Source organism: Trifolium pratense, linkage group LG3 (genome assembly GCF_020283565.1).
Source record: "Trifolium pratense cultivar HEN17-A07 linkage group LG3, ARS_RC_1.1, whole genome shotgun sequence".
In the NCBI taxonomy this organism is placed as follows: domain Eukaryota; kingdom Viridiplantae; phylum Streptophyta; class Magnoliopsida; order Fabales; family Fabaceae; genus Trifolium; species Trifolium pratense.
The window spans coordinates 11,742,472-11,758,386 of NC_060061.1; the positions used below are offsets into that span (position 1 = coordinate 11,742,472).

At 34.1% G+C, this 15,915-nt stretch overlaps 2 protein-coding genes across 4 annotated transcripts; one reads left to right on the forward strand and one right to left on the reverse strand.

Moving 5' to 3' along the window:
- Positions 1-1,246: 1,246 nt before the first annotated feature.
- LOC123914294 (ATP-dependent DNA helicase Q-like 5) lies at positions 1,247-9,605 on the reverse strand. Of its 2 annotated transcripts, XM_045965397.1 has the most exons (19): positions 8,361-9,605; positions 8,123-8,176; positions 7,743-7,855; positions 7,412-7,624; positions 7,247-7,325; positions 6,935-6,988; positions 6,759-6,833; positions 6,558-6,611; positions 6,104-6,148; positions 5,923-6,017; positions 5,713-5,842; positions 5,238-5,336; positions 4,953-5,008; positions 4,565-4,667; positions 3,606-3,734; positions 2,987-3,156; positions 2,711-2,735; positions 2,491-2,606; positions 1,247-2,172 (listed from the first exon to the last, which is right to left on the reverse strand). In XM_045965397.1, the coding sequence occupies exons 1-19, from the start codon at positions 9,498-9,500 to the stop codon at positions 2,085-2,087; spliced, it is 2,838 nt and encodes a 945-aa protein (XP_045821353.1). In that variant the 5' UTR covers positions 9,501-9,605; the 3' UTR covers positions 1,247-2,084. The 2 variants fall into 2 exon arrangements, with proteins under 2 accessions (XP_045821353.1, XP_045821354.1); XM_045965398.1 differs by lacking the exon at positions 5,238-5,336 and having other exon boundaries at positions 1,293-2,172; positions 8,361-9,469.
- Positions 9,606-9,997: 392 nt separating this feature from the next.
- LOC123914295 (polynucleotide 5'-hydroxyl-kinase NOL9-like) lies at positions 9,998-15,549 on the forward strand. Of its 2 annotated transcripts, none has more exons than XM_045965399.1 (9): positions 9,998-10,327; positions 10,451-10,730; positions 10,833-10,866; positions 11,545-11,714; positions 11,848-12,040; positions 12,136-12,316; positions 12,711-12,810; positions 13,836-13,963; positions 15,056-15,549. In XM_045965399.1, exons 2-9 carry the CDS (start codon positions 10,469-10,471, stop codon positions 15,233-15,235), a joined length of 1,248 nt encoding a protein of 415 aa, XP_045821355.1. In that variant the 5' UTR covers positions 9,998-10,327; positions 10,451-10,468; the 3' UTR covers positions 15,236-15,549. The 2 variants fall into 2 exon arrangements, with proteins under 2 accessions (XP_045821355.1, XP_045821356.1); XM_045965400.1 differs by having other exon boundaries at positions 12,196-12,316; positions 15,056-15,510.
- The last annotated feature ends 366 nt before the right edge of the window (positions 15,550-15,915 follow it).

The following is a 15,915-nucleotide window of genomic DNA, read 5'->3' on the forward strand; positions in this document are numbered from 1 at the left end:
TTTAATTGAGCTCTCAATGCAGCATATGTTGAACCGCTTGACAAGACAGTATTTACGACGAAAATGAGTTTCAGGACTTTTTATTGATGCTGTTATTGAAGGTCTAAGTAAAGTCGATGCCTAAAAGTTTGCTATGTCCAAACTAAGGGATCCCACTAACTGCATAAATGTTTCCTTATAAGGGGGTCTTGGAAGCACTTAATTGAATCAATCAAAAAACATCTTTCTGACTTCGGGGAGAAGTACTTCACTGATAATTACGGATAGATACAAGAAAGAACTTCAAAGAAAACTCAAGAAAGAATGGAAGAACAAGTGACTAAGCAGCCTAGAGTAGGCAGTGTTGATGCTTCTGGTTGGCCGAAATATGGGTGGAATGAAGATGAGGTTAAAGGACCGGACAAAATAGAGATTGTTGTCCCCTAATGAACCATGAGATAACTTTTTTACCTCTACATAAGTTATTTAAAATATCAAAATAACTTTTTGTCCACAAAACATCATATAAAACAAAATTTGTTTAATACTTTAAACGTTTGTTATATGTAGTTATGTCGTGTATGGTCTTGTATTTACATTTTGCGGATCAAATACCCTATAACTTACTTATTGCAAATGTGATAAAATGATGCCTATCATCTAAAGGTGAATCTTATGAAAAAGTATAAAAGTTATTTGTTTATAATAGTGTAAATTTAATTTTTCTATGCATTGTGCTATCAGATTGATTTTTACTCCTAAGTAATAGTTGTTTTATGAGATATCTATATTGTAGATTATTTTGTTAAACAGTGCCTCGGATTACTAATTAAGCATATAAATAAGAAAATTTTAGGTACAATTGACAAATCGTACCCTTAAAATATCAAATGAACAGTTAAATAAAGATGTTAAATTCAACGTAAATGGACAATTAAAAAAAAAAAATGGAGAGAGTATTATTTATCCTAGTGTGCAGGTGACCTCTCTTTCATACGAAGTCAACATGATAAAAGTGGGAGACTTTGTATTAGAATACACTATTCTTTCAGTGTGTTGTTTTGGTATACTCTTTTACTTCCAAATATACCCCGGTACTTTTCTATTTTGTTTCGTTCCTTTAACTATATTTCTATTTATCAAATGAGTCATTTGTGTTAAAATTTGTAACAAAACGTTAAACTTCATCATCAAACTCAAAAAACTCACCATCTTCAACATAAAATCCAAAAAAATTCATCATCCATTCATCACCAAGCCACCAAAATTTATCACTAATGCAAAATTACAATTACAATAAAACAAAGAAGATGTTGAGCGATTGTTAACAAATACAATTGATTTTTACTAAATTTTCTTCACTGAAAAAGAAGAAAAAAACAAAAAAGAAGAATTAGATCACTGTGGTGGTAGTGATTGGAGTATGCTTTATTACATTACAAAGCAGAAATCAAATTGTTAAACTCAAGTAATGACAGTTGGATAGAATAATAATTAATACCGTACTGTAACTACTACCAATCTTTCTAAACTTTACAACCAAACTTGTTTTATCAAATACAACCAAACACTTTCAACACAAGTAAAAATTACTCCTATGTTTTACTCATGCACCTGCACCTCTAACTGTTTTGCATATGGAGAAAATCTTCATGTACTATATACATTTGAGCCTGTTAATAAATAGCATCACCGTTTAAAAAAAGAAAAAGAAAAAGCATAATTCATTATTGTGTATGGGGAAAAAGTAAGAGGCAAAGCTTAAAGTTGAGTTCATCAACTTTTTCCTTTTGACCTGAGGGATTACTCTATAGGACAAAGAGATAACAACAAAAAATCAAACGTAAAGATTGTAAATCCTTAATCCCTTTCATCTAGGTCGCACAGATAATGAGGCAGAGCTTTAATTTTCTTTTTGCTTCTGTCTCAACCTGGTGTAACAGACTTGTGCTGGCGGCTGGCGCCACAGTTTCGACAATGATAACATGGTATGAGACAACTGCACAGGTCAAAAAACCCCCTCCTCAAATCAATGCACATACATATGTCTTTACCAGTAAGGGACTCTGCATATATGGTAGATGGTAAAATCAAATCATAAATCACTAGAGCATATCTTTTCCAATAAAATTTTTGAGTTCTTCCTTTGCTGCTTCCATCACCACCTTAAAGTCTACCTTGGTATACCTTCCCCTGCAATCCACAATTTAAAGTTCAGTTTCAGCACCATGCCTAAATGAATGATAAAAAATATGCAGACAAATAAAGTCCAATAAAACATTAAACAAAAATAGGAGTAAAGAAATGAAAGGAATGGAAATTGCTCAAATAGAGTTTCCTCCTTTTGTTTTATCAAATTAAAGCTAAAACTTCTCAAATAGAAAATCTGGCAAAGGTCTACTTCTGGATATTATTGGTGTAAGGTTCACTTATTGATGTTACTTAAAAATCGCACAGTTCATTTCGTACCAAAAAGTATTTAAGAACATGGAATAAAAAAACTCAACGTACCAGAAATGGGTTTTACCCCATATTGTATAAGGGTAGGCTGGGCTTGCAATTCCGTGCATCACTCTCGCAACAGCTCTCGGTGTAAAACAAGCATGTGAATTGCTCTGTAGAAATACCTGGAAATCCCCAAAGGAACAGGTAATTTTCACAGTTTCCGCTTCCAAACATGATATGTATCGAGTTTATTTAAGATTCTGAGAATGCTCGTGTAACAACTCACCTTTATATCTGCCCGCAGGAAAGGACTGCATATGTAAATACCAGCTATTTTAGTACAAGATCACGGTAGCATATAGCAGAAATATATCGTTATCATCAAATAAGTAGATTGCAACTTGCAATAATTTTTTTGGGGAATAAACTAGCAAGACAATTATATTTTCCGATTTTCAATACCCCAAAGAATTTAAGATCTTAAAGCTTAAAGCCATTTTAGAATTCAATGATTAAATGTGTTCTTTGCTACAGAACTTAGGTGACAGAAATTAGTAAGGACCTGCTTTGACTGATTTTCTTGCAGAAATCAATATTATCAACTCCAGCAAAGTAATCCAATATTATCCTTTGCAAGCATGAGGTGTGATCGGCACTACTGCAACCGTTCATCTTATCACATAGATTTACTGCAAAATATGCAGCATTAAACATTACATCCATTTTCCGTACCTATACAAGAAACAGAACCTTGAGAAAATAACCAACCAATAATACATTTGACTTAACAGACACAAAAATATGCACAATCTAAAATGCATTATCCACCCAAAAATAGTTCCGGATTCAGGAGTTGGTTGGGACTTGTGAGTTGTGATGACTGAGAGAAATATGATATACTAGCCCTATTTGAATAAACATCTTAAATAAACGCTTATCCTATAAATGCTTATATATAACATATTTCTATACCGAATAGTAAAATAAATTCAAATCATTTTTATATAAGCTATAAGCTGTTTCCATAAACTTTCCCAAACAATCACAAGTGCTTATGTAGTAGATAAGTTCAAATAAGTCAATCCAAACAGACCCTATATCATAATAACTACATTTCAATCTTTGGATTCTATTAAAGAAAAACCATAATGAACAGATATAAGTTTTTCATAAACTACTACCTTACAACTTTCAACTTCAGATAACCATTTGGTAATATCATCCGATAGAGAAAAAAAGTCTGTTGGGACTTCAAGAATCCTATAACAGTAGGCCATGTCCTTCATTTCATAAGTTATTTCTCCCTTCAACTGAATTTTTTCCACAAATAATAAGGTTAGATTGCATAGACCAGAACACAAGGGCAGAGCTACGCCAAATTGGTCTGGGGTCCCAAATTAGAAAATCAAAATAGAAATCTTCATATAAAAACTAATTATGTGCAAAACTCAATTTAAAAAACCCCACACACTCCACAAAGCTCTAACTCAATGCATGCAGACAAACAAGCACAAAAACACTACATCTTCAGATAAAAACAAAATATACAGCTTCAGTCAGTATTGAATGTTGATTATATGAAACTATTACGTATGATGCCAAATATTTTCAAGACAAGGAAATGTAGAAATTTGTTATCAGATAATTCAACAATAAAGACATAAATAATGCTGCAAGTATTTATGGCTAAAGTTCTAAGGGTAAGCCTACACATTATCGCTTCATTTTCTTTCAAACACATTTATCAGTATTTTATAACATGAGTGGTGTAGGCTAATCGGAGGTTTGATGCAGGGGTAACTATCCGAAGCACCTGTTCTTTGAATTACTATCCAGAATCTAAATTAGGTAAGTACCATGAATCAATAACTTCAACCATTCTAAGTTTAATTTGAAAATTTTAAGGGTGATTAAGTGATACGAACGGCGTAAAAGTCTAAAAATTTGAATGTGTTCAAATATCTTCTAGTATGTAAACCATGCACTTAAACAAGCTGGAAAGGACTTCTCTCATACTTCATTACTGCAGAGTAGCGAATTTAAATTTAATTACTCAGAAAAAGACCTCATGCAATTTCTAAACATAGTTTATGTCCACATACAAATTCAAGAAAAAAATCCAGTTATTTACTAATCAAACCTTTAGGTCGTACAACTGATCTGTTAATTCAACTGGTGTAACCCCCATGTCATTTACCACAGTTGGAATATCAAAAATATATTGTCCGTGCTTATTTTCAGATCTGAAAACACACAACAAAGGTTCAGTTAAACAAGAGATTGTATACGCACGAGTAGAATTGAACTGCTATTCTAATGATCATAATGAGGAAGTCATGAAAAAAACCAAGCGCTGTTCAACCAGCATGCCTTCCTTTTGTAGAAATTGAAAATTTGGATCAGATTCCATCTTGAAGTTGATAACATTAAAATAACTCAACACAATGATAACTCAACACAATGTTCATGCATTTCAGAGGAAAAAGGTTTGAACGAAAAGCCAAGAAATAGAAAATGCTTATTATTACCTTTTTAGAATCACAGCAATAGCAGAAACCTTCTGGGCAAGGGACACAGCCGGAGTCTGCATTAGTGCCAAAAATTTAAAATATAAGCAACTAAATAATTGCTCAAACAGCATTTATCTTTCTAACTTTCAGTTAAAAATTACTAACAAACACGAGATTGAAATGTTCTATCTGAATATCTTCAATCCATAATTTATACTATAGTTTAGATAAATAGATTACTGAATTTATCTTTGTACGGCATACTCAACATGCAATTGAAATTGAAGGTCTGTTTGCACGCACCATATGAAAATTCAGAACACAGGTAACATTTGTTTGTGGAAGTAAATGTAAGTATTGCATGTCACCCAGCTCCAAGCGTGTCAAAACTGTGAGAATTACCTAGTAAAGGAAACATTGGAGGAAAAGTTTTAACCTGTAGACCTAGTCTGAAAAGGTGACACATAATTATCTAGAGTATCCTTACAACAGCAAGTTTTGTTAATAGCATGTGCATATCTAATACCTTATGTAAATGGATAAATGACTAATGCTTATAAATAAATGGTTATTCATAAAAATTAAAATCCTGATTGCTTCTCAGAAACTGCACCTTAGCTTTATTTGGTCTCAAGTTAATTTTGACTTCTTGGGTTTTAAGCACTTAACACGGACATAGATAAACTGAAAGCTATATTTTTGTACAAAAACGAGGATAGTTTTTAAAGCATAACATTCCTAAAAATGGCATTTAGCATATTAGTATTGAGTAGAGGACCTCTTCTTTCATATCAAATCTGCGTGCAGCAGATTCTTTGATTAACGAACAGATTTTCCCACAGGAGCTTTTGTCAGCAGGAAATACTTCAGACATAAATTTATTCACAGCATACTCATCTACTCCTTCACTGATGATAAAAAATTGCATTAAATGAAGAACAATTTGAAAGTGTGGAAAATAAAAGAAAAATAAGTGTTAGTGTGTTACCTGTACATTAGACTACGAAGTTTGAAATACATCTCATCATCATAAAATAGGTGACAATAGGACAACCTCCCATCCCTTCCAGCACGTCCTATCTCCTACAATGCCCATTCCATTTAGTAAGTAAAACGTTTGATAGAACATCTTGCTTTGCTACTCGTAGAATTTAGAAGAAATCATATACCTGTACATACTCTTCCAGACTTTCGGGTAAACTGTAATGAATTACCTAAACACATGACAATGGAGTTCCACTATGAATTACTGTAACATATATCTTTTATATTTCAAAGCAAATAAGTAGTGTGAAAAACAAGATAATAGGGTGTGCAGATTGCATAGTGGTTCTAAAAAAATAGCCTAGTGTAACATGTAACTATTTAGAACATTTGCATCAACAGAGAGCAAGTAAAGAGCTCAGTTCTCCGGTACTATTTACTCTCAATTTTCATTTTAAAATTTCCAACCATTAATAAAATCTTTTGAGAAAAAATCAATTGTTTCTGATACACCGTGAAACAAGAGCCCATTGAGAATCAGTGAATCACTTTTTAAGTATACCATCCTAGAGATCTTCATTTGTCAAAAACCAGTTCGTGCAAATTAATGCAGAAAATAAAACATGTTATAAGCCTTACTGCTCCAACATCTCTTTTGTCCAGTCCCATGCCAAATGCCACAGTTGCAACAACCTTCATAAAAAATTTGCAAGGTTTCAGTTGGATTAGCAATGTTGTATTAGAAGCACCAAAGAGAGTAAACAAGGAGAATATCAAACAAAAATGTTTGCATCATAAAATTGATAAAATTAGTGATTAGAACAATAAACTAAATCTCACCACTCTGATCTTGTTTGAACCAAACAACTCTTGTACATAGCCACGTTCCTTTGCAGAAATACCACTATGATAACTCTAAATGATGATCACATCAATTGTAAGATTTAACATTCAGTGTCAAGCTGTCAAGACTCAAGGGTTATACACAATGTCCAAAAGAGAAATGTGGAGCTAACCTTTGCCTTGATATTGTTATCATTCAAGTATCTGCTGATTTGATCAGTATCAGACTGAAACAAAAAAAAAACATAATCAATTCCCATATATATATGATACATCCACTGCAGTATACAACATTACTTACAAACTTAAGTAATTAGTCACATACTAAACCAGAAACACAGAACTTAATATCGTTTTCTTTGCAAACAAGTTTATACATTTCAAATACTATAGGAAAGAAAAGAGAAAATTATGCAGCATAATGCAAACCACATAACACCGAGACCTAGTACATTCAAATTGAAAAATGAAGTCCATATACGCACCTGAAATTTGCAGTATACTATGATGCTTTTAACTTCCGTGAAAGGAGAAGACTTTATCAGAACCAGTAGGTCCTTCATTCTATCATTGAGGTATACGTTTAACAAAAATCAGATAAGAGTTGAAAAGAAAACAGTCCGAAGCAGTAAGAGAAGCATCTAACTTGCCTATTTTTTATCAAAGACACTGACAAACGCAAATTGTCCCTTAAGTGTGCATTCTGAATAAGATTTGTGTAAGGAATATCTAGGGCAGACATGATGGCGTCTAAAGTCGTGGTTGTAGCAGTCGCTGTCATTGCAAGAACAGAACCTACATTAAGACTTTTATGAAGTAGTGATGCTCTAAGTCTCATGAATGAAGGTCGGAAATTGTGAGACCTGTAACAAATTTCAAAATCTAAATATCAACATGGAAGCAGAAGCCCACAAAGCGAGATCTCCAAATTAACAGATAGAACGAAAGTGTTTCACCAATATGACATTGAAATCCACTCACCATTCAGATATACAATGTGCTTCATCAATAACAACGAGTGACACGGATGACACAGCAGAGATAACAGATAGAAACTCTTCATTCAAGAACCGCTCTGGTGAAACAAAAAGCACCTGTATGAATTGGAATTACAGACATTATTTTCAGGTAAGAGTAACAACATCATTGATGCAATAAATAAACCCGCTGTGCAAATGTGTCACGTAAAAATGGCCTATAAATAATCAACAGTCTCCTTTATGCAATCAATCAGCAAGTTTACTACATCTTATTAGCCCATGTCCAGGCCAAGTCACATCCTATGTGGGACTTCTTAACACTACATATTTCTGCAAAAGAAAACCTGATTAAAAGTTGAACCCGGTAGTCGAAATTCCCACCTTAATTGTGCCTTGCCGGACCTGGCTGAGCGTTTCAGATGATTCTTCAAGCGTCTGATACAATAAACAAAACATGAGAAAAAATGATATTTAAATGATCTATCATTAGACATAATTTACGATAAGACATCAATCATAGCATTGTTTGAATAAGAATTTCGAAACAATGACATGCCAATTATTATCAGACAAAGTAAATTGTGTGCAAGAGTAAGTGTAAAGAGGCTATAAAATACACCTGAGAACTGCTTAGGAGAGCACCCGAAATGAGCGGAGGCAATTGCCTAAGCTGATCAATCATCAAAGCTATCAACGGACTAACAACGAGCGTAATCCCGGGCAAAATCAATGCACTCAACTGATAACACAACGACTTCCCTGCACCAGTCGGCAAAATAAGCATTGTCGATTTCCCAGCAAGAACATTCTGGATAGCCTCAAGTTGCCCCTCTCGAAAAGAATCATAACCATGAATCAATTTCAACAGCTTCACCAAATTCTCATCAGAAGCCTCATTTCTTGCTGCTAACACAGCCTCCTCCAATACTTTGCATTCGTTTTCCCAACCCTTTCGCTTTTCCTGTTGCTTTGCATTCTCTTCATCCAAACCATCTTCCTCATTATCTCCCCCTTCAGCTTCCAATTTCTTACGCTTACTTCTACTACCACTATAACTACTATAACCATTTCTATACCTTTTTCCACTGCCAAATTTTCCTTTTTTGTTCCAACCTTTATTCAAAAACTTTTTTCTCTTACCATTCAAATTCAATTTCACAAAATTACCTTCTCCGGCGCCTCGTAGTACCTTCACTATCGGCGTTGGAGCACTGGCGCCTATTAAATTAGGATGCTTCTTAGCGGATTTTACAACGGCTTTAGGGGAATTAACTACGGGTTCGTTTTCAGAAGCTTCTAGATTGAGTAAGGGTTTACGAATTTTGGAGAATGAAATTGATTTTGAGAAGAATCCAGCGGGGAGGGTTTCAATTGAGTGGGAAGATGAAGTTGAAGCGGCTTCGGAGGTTCGTTGTCGGATATGAAAAGGAAGGGAGGAGAAGGAAGCGAGAGGGAAAGGGTCAGGGTCAGGATCTTGTTGGGGGAGAGTTTCGGGGGGTTTTGAAGGGAGTTTATTGGATTTTGAGGGTTTGGGTTTGGTATTGATTTTGGATTTTTTGTTGGAAACTGGAAGAGGTGGTTTTGGTGACGGTGGTGGTGGTGGATTTGGTTGTCTTGGAGGAGTTGAAGAGATGTGAGATCCGTCGGAATCTGAATCGGAATCAAACTGCATTTTTTTGCTATCGCTGTTGTTGGATCGGAGAAGAAGATGAAGAACAAAAAGAGGGAAATGGTGGTTCATACAACACGTTCCCGCCATTTTGTTTTTTTGCTTTTCGGGTTTGATTATTGGGTTTCACCAATCTGGGTTGTGCTGTAGTTTACTATTTGCACCCGGTTGTTTTCTTCTTTTATTTATATACCCTCGCCTTGACAAAGCTGCCTGAGGTAACACTCTTAAAATTTCGAATGAGATGCATGAGTAGAATGAAAAGTAGGGATAAAAACCTTGACAGAAAAATCATCAGGGGCTAAAAAGTGTGAAAAAAATATTCATGAACTAAAACAAAAAATCTAGAAAACTATAAGGACCAAAAACATATTTAACTCAAATGCAAATCTCGTACCCTTCAATAATGTCACAAATATTGAGAAACTAGCTAAGAATTGGTCGCTCTCACAAACGAGTCACCAAATTTGTTTTTCTCGTGATAAACTTAACTTAAAGTTTTTTTTTTTTTAAAAAAAATAATAAATTTTAAAAAAATAATATTATGAGGTTCTACAAAACATGGGCCTTTGGAGCCCAACCCTCTTTCTTCCCTAACCTAGTGATCAGACAAGATACCGTAGCAAAGAGAAAAATAACGCAGGAAGAAGTTTGAAGCTGGAAAATCATCATAGAACTTGAACTTGCACAGATTTATAGACTCGAGTCTGGCCAAACTCAAAACCTACAAATAGTAGCTTCACTTAGTATCAATTTTAGAAGGAAGAATCACTTTCACTTGCCGCCAAACATACGCAAGTCTATACAGTCTGAACGCAGAAAAAACTAGAAGTTGGGTCTCAGTTCTGCCGTGAATTGTAGCTTCGCTCTTCTCGTCGTATTGCTAGCCACGCCACTTACTCATTAAGTTCCTCTCTGTATGCATAAAGATTTGATTCCTGTTTTTAAAATTTCAGTTTTTTGAATGCACACGTACTGTTTGTATATTTGCATGACTGAAGTACTTTTTAATCAAGTATAACTGTTTCACAATTTCACAGATTGAAAGAGATAGAGCAATGGATTCATACTCTTCACCGGACATTTACATCCCAGAACAATGGTCTGAGGCTGCAAACTCCATTGCATACAATTCAATGCCTCCTATCACAGTCATATGTGGACCCAAAAACTGTGGCAAGACAACATTCTCTCGCTATCTCGTTAATCTCCTATTAACTAAATGGAAGAAAGTAGCTTATTTTGATATCGATGTTGGCCAACCCGAGTTTACTCCTCCTGGTTTAATCTCTCTAACTAATCTTCATCAAGTCACTCCAGGTAGGGTTGGTAGTTACATCACATGTAATTGATTAATTCAGTAATTTTCTATAAAAATGTTAATCATACCGGATATTGACTTGATTTTTGTTATTGTTTTAGATTTGACTAGTCAATTCAAGAAAACACCAAAGAGGTATGAATTGCTATCTCATCTCAATAATCTGTTATCTGGATTTTTTTTATGTTGCACACTTAGCTGCTTGTGTAGTTGTGATGCTGTCACCGCATAATCTCTATTCAGTAGTTACATATATTGGGCCATGTAAAGTTAGGCATGTTATACTTTTCACTTGTCAGTTAGGTTACGATGATTGGTTATTACTGGGGTGGGGATGTTTCACATGTTTTTCAAATTAGTCCCCAAAGGAGTAGCCCAATGGTATCAGTTGAGACACCGAAGAAGTATTATGTAGGTAGGAGGTCTTGGGCTCAATTTCTGCTATTAACAAGTACCCTCCCCCTAACAAATTACCACTAATATTTTGTCTATAAGAATGTTTTTCAGATTAAGTAGAACTGCCAAAACATTAAATAACTAATTGTTAATAATATTGTATATTATGACCTTTTCATGTGATTTTGTTCTGTACATTGTTGTTCCGTTTTTTGAAGATGCTGTAAGACTCAAAGGTCCTAGTCCATTTCATTGCTATGAAGTTTTTTATAGACAGTGCGGTCGTTGCTACTTATTGTATGTTTGTAGGATATATTTGATTCTGTTAGTGCCGGCCAATCCATGTCTTATTTGAATGTACGTATTTAATTGTCATGGAGTTGCTTGATTCACTTTCTGTCATTTATTCCGTGACAGATCCCTTTTCTTTGGTGATGTTTCACCTAAGAGAGACCCATCAGCATATTTGAAATACATATGTTCCATTTATGATTATTATCAAAAGGAGTATTGCACCTTTGATAAGGGACACAATTCTTCTAGGAGTCAGACGCCTCTTGTAGTGAATACTTCTGGCTGGGTTAAAGGTAAGCTCATGTATTTTCAGTTTTTAATTTGATTCCTTTTAATCATACATTTTATATTTTTACTGCACATAAACTACTAAAAATATATCTATTATTATGGTACTCATTCAATGGGGTTTGTCTTGCATTTCAGGTGTAGGTTATGAAGTATTAGTGGACACGTTAAAATATATTTGTCCCACTCATATAGTTAAGATAGGCATTCCAGGTAAAGGATATGCAAATAAGAATTTACCTGCTGGAGAATTCTGGTTAGATGGGGAAGATGATGATGGAACAAGTAAATTGATCGAGATAAAGTCAGCTCGTCATGATTCAAATAGACCGTAAGCTCAAATCTTATAAGTTACCATTTTCAGCTGCTAATTTGGTACATTATTTTTTAGACAAAGTATTATAATATCCTTATTTGATTCTCTAGGGCGCCTGTTCCGAAGGATGCTGGTCGCCTGCGTGATTTTCGAATAATGGATTATTTCAGGCAGTGCTTTCCTAGTGATTCAGATATTTCAACAGTCAAGGAACTTGCTCATTCCTTGACCTCTCTTTGTCCTTATCAAGTTCCCATTGCAAGCATAAAGATTCAACATGTTCATCGTGAGGTTGGTTCTTTTGTTACTTATTATCTCTTCTGATTCTGTCTCATGACACTGAGAAAAATAAAGTTGATGCTCGCAGTTGTATCGGCCTAAACAGCCTCTTCGCTCAAGTTGTGTGTCAAAGTCTAACCTTTCCTAATCTCTACAGTGGTGTTTTATCATTCTTGTGACTGAGCTACCCTTTATATGCTTGGTTTTGATGCATTTCATCCACTTTGAATTTCAAATCTTTTTATTATAAATTTAAATATTGAATATATTATGCTTTTCAATATAAATTTGAGTATTGAATATATAAATTTCAACAATATTTCTTGTATTTATTTATTTATTTATTTATTCATTTTTATATCAAGGCGATCAAACCATTTTATATGACCTATGAATATTTTTGTAGGTCCCAAGCTCTGAAATATTCTACAGCCTAAATGCTAGTATTGTTGGCTTTGCAGTTGAATCTGATGAACCTGAAAATTTACCCTGGTGCCTTGGTCTTGGTAGGTAACTTGGCTGATTTCCAAATTCTAAAATGTATACAGTATCATATCTTACTCTGAAATAGAGGTTGATTTCTCAAAATTTAAAATAACATGAATTCTTTATTCATCCTAAGCAAAACACCAATGTGTGTTCTATATATATGAGAACCTTAGGCAGAACAAGAAACTAATTAACAAATAATGACTAAATCCAGCGATGTTTTGGATTCCCTAAGTGACTAACGAATATTCCAAACGGATTTAACTCTACGGATAAATTCTTCATTAGTTACAAATAAAGGATATCAGTTACAGAAACAAACATTCTAATGTTTACCCTCAAGCTGATGAATAGGTATTTACCATTCCCTGCTTGTATACAATATTCTGGAACGTGGTACTGCTTGGCCCTTTGGTAAGTACATCAGCAAGTTGACCCTGTATATTTACACAGGGAGTACAAAGCAGTCCACTTTCCAGCTTTCATTTTTATAAAATGTCTATCAATTTCATTATGCTTTGTTCTGTCATGCTGCACCGGATTATGAGCAATATTGATAGTAAATTTGTTATCACAACCGAGTCTCGTTGGCCCATCCCATGTGATCTTCCAATCTTTAAGGCAGAATACTTAATTAATTGAAGGCTTAATTATATAAGTATATTATGCATCTGCTACAAAATGAACATTCTGACATCATTTTACTAAGATGCAAATACAGTGTGTATATCTGTTACAAATAAAGATTCTAACATTAATTACCGAAAAAGCGCATTCTAACATCTGACATCATTTTACTATTCACATGGCAGTAGTTTTATGAACTAGTGCAGCGCCTTCTAATATCTTAAGTTGTAATACATCTAAAGGATATCTACCTTTTTAAGGTATCAAACATCCACAAAATACAAAAGATCTGGTCTTCTGATCTTTTAATGATGATCACACATATCATACAGCGATCTGATTTTCTAGTTGTTATGCATTTGGGTAATTCTAAGCATCATTACTGTTAAAGACATCTTGATTTCTTGTGATTCAGGCATTGTGAGGGGCATTGACACAGTCAAAGGCATGCTGTATGTGATTACACCTGTGCCATATGATTCTCTGAAAAAAGTCAACCTCTTGCTACAGGGTTATATCCAAATTCCTACTCATTTAATAAAGGTAAGAAATTGTGTTTTGTACTTGTTCCTTCTTCTCAACATTAACTCGTAGAAAATAAACAATACCATGTCAAAAGTGTTACCAAACAACTTTATTCTGTGTTGTCTTGCAATTTTGATAATTTGTCATTAAAATGTGTGGTGCCAAATATTATAAAAGGATGTTAACATGTAATTTAAAATTTCATGCCATCTGTCTTGGGTCTATTGCTGGGACTGGGTGCTGCTCTGCTACCTGCCACTTCATAATTCTAGAGAATTCATTGGTGTTGTTAGAGAATATTTAAGATATATTCTTAATATTATATTAGTGTGTTTGGTTTTGGGGCTTGTACTAATAGTGGCATTTGACCTGCTTATTGGCATATATATGGGTATAAAGGTTGAGGTATTGTGACACATTATATCTATCGATAAAATTCAATTTATTACCTTGGGTTGGTCTGGTGGTATTGGCTTGGGACCTGAGAGTGTGCTCCTCCTTGAGGTCTCAGATTCAATTCTCTCTGGTGCCAATTTGGGTGGGCTAATTTAGCTTCTTCTTCTTCAAAAAAAAAAAAAAATTACCTTTAGCTTCCTTCGTTTCTTTCTTCTCTAAGCCCAAAGTTTTAAACTTATAATTCATGATTTGGTATGTGGAATCTCACAACCATACTGAGACCACGATAGGACAGCCTTGACCACCACTACACCCTTTGCTTAATTTGGACATTCATTCTCTTTCCCTTCTGTTAGTTCTATTCATTCTTCTAGTTGTGGTGTTAGCTAGAGTTACATTCTTTGCGCATTATGTTACGTTTGAGCCAGTAGAAAAGGTCTGGCTATGTGAGATGCTCGTCTTTGTGCATTTGCATTATGATATGCTTGAACTAGGTGAGAAGGGTTGGCTATATTTCTTAACATCAATCTTGTTCAAGTGTCTTTGAAATCAATCGAATCACCCATGTTTCAAACTTTCTATGAAATGTTCATTTTCTTATTTCAATTTTTAATCTGAGTGGGGAAGGTAATGGCTTATTTTTATTAATGTTTTATAATATGATGGTTAATGGATGCATGTTCTTATGTAAAAAAAAAATTTGCTTATTTTCAGGTCAAGGGATGCATATCACCTTACATGTCAGAGAATGTATTGACTAGAGAATTAGGAGAGGGAACTACTTCAACAGAAGAGTTAGGAGAGGGAACTACTTCAACAGAAGAGTTAGGACAGGGAAGGAGAGAAAAGAGAAAGAGAAAGAAAAGAGGAGAAAAGAGGGTAGTAACAGAATAAAGCAGGGTAGTAGCCAACTCTTCATTATTATAGTTATTATTATTATGCATACTTCCCTTTTCATGGAAGCATCAGCACATGGATTGTAACTTTTTCCTAATAGGCTAATAGTATATTTCCCCCCCCCTATTTATAATTATGCAAATTTGCCACTCTAAATTGTTAAGGGTTGTTACAAATTGGGTTGACAGTAGCGCAGTTATATATGTATTTTCTTCTTAATGAAAATGGTTCAAATACAAGTTACAAGCTATCATCAATCTAATTCCTAATTTAAATTAGACATGGTGATTTTGTTTGTTTTTTTTAGTTTAATAGCTATGTGTGAATATTAAAAGAAGCTTGTGCATCTAATTATATCTCAACATATAAATATTCTCGTGTTTTAACTAAAAAAAAAAAGGTACTAATATTAAACACATCAATATCACTATTTTTTTTATATATCATTATCGGTCACTTTTTTTCTTTCTCAATTCTTGTCATAATGATTATATTGAAAATGAGAGTACCCATATTGTCCTAATCATGTGGGGTAGATAATCGACTCACATAAAATGTGGGATCCAACTACTGCTTGAAGGATCGTAACCTTAACTTACATGAAATTATACTTGTTAAATTCATTATTTTTTCATAATTTTTTTTCTCCAACAAACCTCCATTTATTTGGTTTCAAT